This window comes from Neolamprologus brichardi, chromosome 19 (genome assembly GCF_056152115.1).
Source record: "Neolamprologus brichardi isolate AB-2024 chromosome 19, ASM5615211v1, whole genome shotgun sequence".
Classification (NCBI taxonomy): domain Eukaryota; kingdom Metazoa; phylum Chordata; class Actinopteri; order Cichliformes; family Cichlidae; genus Neolamprologus; species Neolamprologus brichardi.
In genome coordinates, this window is record NC_142122.1 from 488,936 (window position 1) to 497,500 (window position 8,565).

General features: G+C 51.7%; 1 protein-coding gene across 3 annotated transcripts in view; it reads left to right on the plus strand.

Moving 5' to 3' along the window:
- Positions 1–2,182: 2,182 nt before the first annotated feature.
- The window catches only part of ccdc88c (coiled-coil and HOOK domain protein 88C), a 43,792-nt gene continuing 37,409 nt past the window's right edge, over positions 2,183–8,565 (plus strand). For 2 of the 3 annotated variants that reach the window (XM_087833292.1, XM_087833293.1), the window contains exons 1-3: positions 2,183–2,872; positions 5,585–5,697; positions 7,559–7,667. In XM_087833292.1, the coding sequence (XP_087689418.1) occupies positions 2,813–2,872; positions 5,585–5,697; positions 7,559–7,667 (282 nt within the window). In that variant the 5' untranslated portion in view covers positions 2,183–2,812. The remainder of the gene's footprint in view (positions 2,873–5,584; positions 5,698–7,558; positions 7,668–8,565) is intronic. The other variant, XM_087833291.1, reaches the window with a different exon arrangement.

The following is an 8,565-nucleotide window of genomic DNA, read 5'->3' on the forward strand; positions in this document are numbered from 1 at the left end:
TCTTCTGTGCTGTCCTGACCACACTCTGAAGCCTCGCTCTATCCGCCTCGGTGCAGCTGCTGTACCATACCGTGATGCAGTATGTTAGCAGGCTCTCAATGGACGAGCGGTAGAAGGTCAGCAGCAGGTTGGAGTTCAGCTTGTACTTCCTGAGGACTCTCAGGAAGTACAAGCTGCTGTTGGGCCTTCTTGACGACCGCGTGGTTTACATAACAGAACAAACTCTGATCTCTGCTTTCATGAACAGATTTCATCTCACTGATATCTGGAGAGAGAAATATCCTGATGACAGAAGGTGAACAAAACTCCCATTAGTTCCTCAAACTAGAAAAACATCACTGCACCATTAACACTATTGTCAAGTCAAACATCAGTGTGGTTGTTACTGAGGACCGAAACAGCCAACTTCTGATCCTTCGTAGTCCACGAAGAGCATTCAGACGTAGCTCTGCCGCTGCTCTAGGTGACTCAGCACAGTGTGGAGGGCGATGGCGTCTTCTGTGGATCTGTTTGCACGGTATGCAAACTGGTGGGGGTCGAATTCTGGGGGGAGGTAATCCTTGATGTGGTGAAGGACTAGTCTCTCAAAGCATTTCATGAGGGCCACACCGTTGCTGGACAGCTGGGACTTGATGTTTATTTTGTGGTCTGTCTCGGCTTTTTAATCCCCCTTTTCAGGTCAGCTCGAGCAGCCCTGTACAGAGCTCTGTCACCTGACCTGAAGGCGGCATCGCGGGCTTTGAGGAGTGAGCGGACCTCGCTGGTCATCCAGGGTTTTTGGTTTGGGAAAACCTGAATGCTTTTGTCCACAGTCACATTTGCAGAACAGAACTTGATGTAGTCCAGTACTGATCCTGTCCTGGTGTTCAAATATATCCCCGTCTGTCTCTGTGAAGCAGTCCTGTAGTTTGGAGAGCTTTTTCAGGCCAGGTCGTAACCGTCTTTGTGGTGGGCCTGGCACTGCGCCTGAGGGGGTGTAGGCTGGGGACAGCAGGAGGGAGAGGTGGTCGGACCGACCGAGGTGGGGGAGGGTATATGCATGCTTGATGTTGGAGTAAACATGATCTAGAGCGTTTTCTCCTCTGGTGGGACATTTGACACCAAACCTCCCTGTTGGTGTTGTTGGGGTGGCACACTGTTTGTCAGTGTACCACCCCAACAACACCAAACCTCCCTGTTGGTGTTGTTGGGGTGGTACACTGTTTGTCAGTGTACGGCACCGTGAAGCTCCGTGTAAGCGAAGGAAGCTCGAGACGTTAAATCTGCTGCCGGGATGATGAAGAAACGAGACGATGACCAAACACAGCCGTGAAACTCTCAGCTGCTTCCAGAGACACAAAATAAAGATGCTGGGATGGCCCAGCCAATCAGCTCACCTGAATCCACCTGACACAAAGAATGAAGGTCAGAGTTCATAGATGGGCCCACAGAACCTTCAGGACGGGCCAGAATCCCACCTGAGCCGTGCAGGAGTGTCATCAGCAACAAAGCTGAGACGATGTATTCAGTGCACTTCAGTAAGTGGGTTTGTGCTTCTTTTACCTCCTGCATATCCACCCTCCCTCTGCACATGCTCAGACCGTCTCAGCCTCTCTGACTCTGAGCCGTCCACAAAGACTCAGTGAAGCTCCTCCTGACCTTCTCTGAACGTCTCCACCAACATCTGGTGGTCAGGACGGAGCCACACGGCTGCTCTCTTAGGCCAGCTTCAAAAACTCTCACATCTGTAGCTGCCGTCACCAGTGTGTGAGTGGGTGGATGACTGAACGTGTAAAGTGCTTTGGGGTCCTTAGGGACTAAGTAAAGCGCTATCACACATGTTCTTTAGATTACTGGAATAATTAAGTAAAACAAACAAAAAACAAACAAACAGACAATATAACTGGCAAATTAAGACTTTAAAAAAATCCTGAAATGAAGAAATAATGCAAAGGAAAAGATCAAATAAACACAAAATGATTTGTAAATGTAATTTATAATTGTAATAAATGGGTAAATTAACAGGGTGATTTGATTACGATGTCTGTATTTGATTTTTAAGGCATTTTAATTTGTCCATTATTGGCAGTTTGTGTCCTCCATACATTTCCCTCCTCGGGGCGGTCTCCATCTTGTTCTGTCTGAACTCTTTGATTCGGTCTATTGGTGACGTCAGACAAAGAGTATATATGGTCTGTTATTGGCAGATTTCCTGAAAAGAGGCGGGAGCAGAGTTTGTAGTGAGCGCTGATTGGCCGGCGGGTCCGTCGGTCTGTGCTCGTGCGTGTGGCGTCTGTGGGTCAGGTTGATGGAGCGCTGTGGAGGAGAAACACGGTGAAGGTGCTGCGAGCAGCGGAAACTTTTCTGTGTGCCTCCGCTTCGCGTTTTTCCTTCGTCCCGCCTTTTTCGGTTCTTTTTCACTCACTTTACTTTCTTTTTTCAAACTTCACGGCGGTTTCTCCACTTTACGGTCCCAGTGGTGTCTCCCTGGCAACACGATCAACTGTCCTGCGAAGTTAGGGTCGGTGTTTTTACCTTCAGCGGAAAAAAACTGCTAGTTCACGCGCTGAGCTAACAGAACCGAGCCGGGACCGACGGGAGCGCGCGCAAAGACTCTCCCGGTACTTTTTTTGGTTCCGTTTCCGTTCGTGTGGCTCGGACCGGCTCTTCGTCGCGAGACAATAGTGAGGGAAAGAAAGAGAGAGGGAGCTCGCGCTGGTGGCGGGGAGGGTCGATGCCTCGCGGCGCTTTGTTCTGCCCGCTGTGGAGACCTCCCGCGTGCCCGCCGCGGATACCTGCCGATCGATCGGAGTATTGATGACCGAGCAGAGCCATGGACGTCACCCTGTCCGAGCTGCTAGGCGCGTTCATGGAGTCCCCCCTGGTGGTGTGGGTGAGTGCACGCGCACACACACAGCTGTGAGTTTTGGTGCCCACGCGCTGCACACGTCAGGTGTATCACACACACACACATTGATTTTGGGGAGTGAGCGGTTGGAGGAGCTTCTGGTTCGTGATTGTGGGACTTTCCAGGTGTTACACAGAAAAGTTCACGCACTGTTTTCCAGAGCACATTTTAATCTGAAAGAGTTTGAAGGACTTCCGGTCAGTCTGAGCTTCAGGGGTGGTTTGTTCCTGAAGGAGCTGCAGAGACCAGGAGAAGCTTCCGGATGTTTCACCTGAGCTCACCTCATCACAACTTTAACAGAAACACACAGAGCACAAGCCGAGCACTCAGCATGTCTGAGAATCCGCACAGACGGAGCAGAACCAGGACCAGGATTGAAACCAGGAACAGAGCCAGGATCGTGATCATGGTTGAGACCAGGAACAGGACCCAGACCTGGACCAGGGTCACGGCCTGGTCCTGGGGATCCTGCAGGGTTCAGGTGGATCGATGTACAGCTTCAGTTCGTGGATGTGAAGACGCCCGCTGGCTGGCCTGGTGTCGGCCCATCAGCCCGTTTTCCCTGCATGAGCAGCGGATTCAGACTCTGCAGCTGTAGCCTGAGCACCGCTCTGCTGGGAGTGTCCGGAAATTCACGGCCAAGTTTTAGGATTAAAAACTGAAAGTTTCCAGAAAAAGTCCAGACAGATACTAAAAACCCAGCATGAAGCCAACTCTGCAGACATGTTTGGATCTGGAGCAGAACCAGGGTCTGGTCCTGGGGTTCCTTGAACCCTTGGATGTGTCGGTGAAAGTGTCCCTGTGTCACTTTCCCACCGTGTCACTTCCTGATCAGAGTTTCTGTCCAGCACAGACGGGCACAATGGTTGGCTGAGCCGGCGGGTCAACAGGAAATGAGGTCACAGGGAAGCAGGAACAGTCCGGTGGACCCAGACTGACTGTCGGAAATCCTTCGTGGCTTCATGAAGCTCCAGATGTTTCAGGTTTGGGCTGTTCTCAGGTCAGTGATGGAGAAATGGAAACATCTGGACGACAGCAGAAACTGCAGATGTGCTTCAGCTCTCACAGATGCCCCAGTGACCCCTGCACGTGCACTGATGCCTCTGTGGGAGGGTCTTCTTACAGCCAATCGCGTGTAAAAACTCGATTGGTCGATCATTTCTTGTGTGGATGTTTCAGGAGCTGTGGGGTGTCGTTAACACTAAAGTGCTCCTGATACCCCGAAACATTCTTAAAGCAGAGGCAAGTTTAAGTTGGACTACTTAATGTAGTCCCAAAAAACCCGGTTCATGGTGATTTTATCGCCGTGGTGATGATGTTCCTCTGATGGCTCCAGATGTTTGGACTGGAATCATCTCTGAAGCTTTTTGGAGGCAGGTCAGAGGGACGGCCAGCGGAGCTGTCAGCTGCTACTATCTGTGGCGCTTCCTGTTGAGCCGTCGGCTCAGCCAACCATTGTCCCGTGGGCGGAAACTCGGATCAGGAGGTGACACGGTGGGAAAGTGACACAGGGACACTTTCACCGACACATCCAAGGGTTCAAGGAACCCTGCAGGAACCTCAGGACCCGCCCTGGTTCTGATCCAGATCCTGATCCTGGTTCTGATCCTAAACCCAAGGCCCGAGCTGGATTTAACCTCAGGATTCCTGAACCCGGGGGAGGCCGCGTGCTCCCACCACAGCAGACTGTGGTTTGGCTCCCAGCAGAGCCTCAGTGAGCGCGTGCAGGGCGTTCCTCGCCATTACTCGAGTGAGTAATGCTTAAAAAAACATGGCATCCACTCATTCAAGCCGGCTTGTCTCCGTGAGTCTGCACACTGTCATTTAGACCCTGAGCCGCCGCCACAGCCGAGGTCTGTGACATTAGAGCCGCTGTTTAATGTGTCACAGCACCGTGACCTTTGACCCTGCTCAGCCTGGCTGCAGGCATAAGAATGTCTCAAACTGGAGAAGATGAGAACAAACTGCTGTTTAATACCAACGTGATCATAAGAGACTCCAGAACAAAGCGCACGTCACAGGATCCTGCTCGGGACGCCCGAATCACCCGGCGTCTCCTCGGCCCAGGCGGAGAGCTCGGCTCTGTAGATATGACCTAAACCCCGCCAGCCTCCACTTCCTGCTCACTGAGTCACATGGTCACATCCAGTCTAATTATGACGTTTGTGTTTTTCATTCTCCGTGTCTGAGCTGTTCTCATTAAAAGTGAAACGATTTCCTCAGCGTCAGCGTCAGAGGCTTTTATGACCATGGAGCTGGTTTCAGAGGCCCCTCCCCCCACACACACATACCCCACATCTCCACCACAGAAAGGTGGAGATTCACAGAGGAGCAGAGATGCCAAACTGTGCCGTCCTTCAGCCCGGTGTTTAGATTACAGCTGAGGATGATGATGATGGTGATGTAAAGATGACAGGCAGCCTGAGAGCAGCGGCAGCACTCGGGAAGCTGCCTGCCCACGTGTGCCCAGGTGTGCCCAGGTGGTTCAAACATGGAAAATGGGAAATATTTTATTTTTATTCCTTGTTACTTGACGGCTCCTTTAAACGAGCCAGAAAAGCATAAAAGGGAGCAAAGTGTGAACTTAAACTCAGACAGGTGTTGAGTTCATGTCAAACTCACCTCTGTGTTTCTCTTAGTTTGGTTTGTCAGATCTTTTAAAGCTGCAGAAAGTTGATGTTCTGATTCTGTCCTCAGGTGCGGACGCTGGGCCCGCTGGGGTCAGGTGACGGCGCCGGCTCAGACGAGCGACTCAGCATGTTCATGGAGCTGGTGGACGGCGTCTTCCTGCACAAGATCATGACACACATGTAGGTGGCAGCGAGCGCCTTCATTTGCATGAGTCAGTCAAAACTGCCGATTGTGTTTCTGGTGGTTTTTGCCTGTGCGTGTGTGTGTGCGTGTGTGTGTGTGTGTGTGTGTGTGTGTGTGAGTACATAAGGGGGTAAGAGAGGTAATCCTGTGTTTCCTGTGTGTGTCTGTGCGAGTGTATTTGTGCAACCACATCCTGAGTTTCAGGTTCAGACTTCACAGCCAGATGTGCTGCTCGGCTTCACAGAGTTGTCGTCGTCTGCAGCCTCAGAGCACAGATCAGGTTAACTAGACTGAGGTCCAGGAATTAGACCGAGCCGTGTGTGATGGGCTTGTAGGCTGTGAGCATTCAGGAGGAAGAGTAGGAGCATCGATCAGAGAGCAGGTGCAGCGCCTCAGGGACTCGTACTGTCACTGCAGCCGTCACCAGCCGAGGCGCTCGTGCAGGCTGATCCACTCGTTAAAACCCTGACAGGCTGAAGTCGTGGTTAAAGTTCGTTTATTGACAGCAGCTGCAGGAGCTGATCGCAGCCGTGAGACGGCACGGCTGCACACACTCATTCAGACGAGCCCAGCTCACGTCTGACAGCATGTCCAGAGGTGGTGCAGCTGGGTGGTGTTATGTAATGACAGAGCTGCAGGGAGGAGTGTGTTTGTGGGGCTGGTTACTGGGTTTACTGGTTTGTGTTTCTGGGATTTATTGAAATTATAGAGAAAACAGCAGCAGACTCATCCTTCGGTCTGATAATCCTCTGTGTGGGACGCCCCCTGACCCGATCACACCACATGTTCATGTTAGTTATTGTTGTCGGTTATTGTCCTCAGGAACGACGATAATCGCGCTATTGTTCTCCACGGCGAGGGTCGGCTGGGCCGAGGGGGGGCGGTCGGGGCTTCATGGGAAACTGGGTTACAGAGGAGCAGTGAGGAGTATGAAAGGAGACGTCAGCGAGTCGGAGGAGGCGTCGGCTGTTAAATCACTGAGTTCTCCACAGAAACCTGCAGCTAGCTTAACGAGGTCTGCGGAGCCGGCCGAGAGTCGAAGTGGAAAGAATGAGCTCACGGTTCAGAGCGAGCTGCTGAGAGACGCCGGAGTCAGTGAGGTCGGAGCTTCAGTTATGAAAGCTCGTCCCCTCTTCGTTTATACCCCGAACGTGTCGGCGTGGATCGGCGCTGCTCGCTTCCAGCTCCTCGTTTTTATTCTCCGACTCTGTCAGAGCAGCTTTGCATGACTCACCGCTCAGAATAAGCCTCCTTTCTCTGATAGTGGCCCTCACAGTCTCTCACCACATCCTCTGTCGGAATCAAGCTCTTTTAGCCCCTCCCTCTTTAACAACATGTTCTTCTGATTAGCTGCCAGCAGGTGGGCGGGGCAGTTAGGCCCTCCTTGTGACATCATCCAGATCTAAGAGTGTAAAAGCTGTGATAAACAGCATGTTCGGAGCATCCTGCAGAGAGCCACCTCCTCCTGTGACAGTTGGTCGGAGTAGTGTTTGTCCCGCCTCTGCTGCACTCTGATTGGACGGCTGAGTGAGATGTGACCTTAAACTTCTTTTAAGGTAGTAAGACATTTAAATCAGGGTTTAATCAGCTGATTCTCTGTGAGGGTTTAATGAATAATCACACGTGAAGTCCTCGCTGCGCTGTGAGATCTTCACGCGTCACACTGACACGATGACAGCGACAGGAGGTCAGACGGACGGACAGCGGGACACGCCCCCTATTCACATGCTAATCAGGCTCCGTGCAGGGAAATGCCTGCGCCATGGTTACCCGAAACTTGTGTGAGATGATCTTTGTCCCAAACAGCCACAAACGTCAGCCTCAGCGCTCCTCTGGTGTGTTTATTTGTCTCCATAGCGACCCGAGCCCCACCAATCAGAGGCTGAACAACAACATGAACAATGATGTGTCGCTGCGCCTTCACAACCTGACAGTCCTCACCAGACACATCAGGATGTACTACCAGGTACACACACACACACACACACACACACACAGTCCCAGCAGGAAGTGATGCAGGAAGTGCGTTCACTGGAAGCTGGTTTAGAGTGTTGACCTTTCAGCTTCATCGGTGTGCATGCTGTGGCAGACTGACAGGTGAGGTTTACCTGTGTCAGAGCAGCAGTGGCTGAACGAGGACACGGAGTGTGTGTGTGTGTGTGTGTGTGTGTGTGTGTGTGTGTGTGTGTGTGTGTGTGTGTGTGTGTGCATGTTTGTGTGTTTTCTATAAATCAGAGATAAGCAGCTCAGATGGAGCTGATTTGGCTGAACAGCTTCACATCCTGCACGCACTCTTGCACACACACACACACACACACACACACACACACTCACTCACGCACACACACACTTCCTGTGTGTTGTCTGGATTATGTGACTGTATTTTTTCCGAGAGCTGTTAACATTGTTGAAACTGAAGTTTATTTTTGAGTTTCTGCTTTTATTACAGAGGATTGTTGTCTGTGTGTGTCTGTGTGTGTGTGTGTGTGTCTGTGTGTGCGTGAGGCCTTCAGTTGCTCGCCTATGAAAACAAAGCAGAATAAGCGACTGCAGCAGGTCTGTAATGATTTGATTCCCGGCCTTCGTGGCTCGTTCGTCCCGTGGCTCGTCACAGGAAGTGGAAGCACCTGTGTGACTGCAGACCTGCTAAAATAACTACTGCCAGGAAGCAGCAGACACGTTTGCATCCTACAGGCTCCAAACTGGACCTGAGCAACCTCCCTTGGCTCCTGTGGAGGGACCACGGTGTTCCCAACCCAGCAGAGAGATCTCTCCAGCTGACCCAGCGTCTGCCCCGGGGCGTCCTAAAGAAAGGAGCAGGAAGTGCTGTGAGGTCCTGAAAGCTCTGAGCCAGAAAGCCTGAA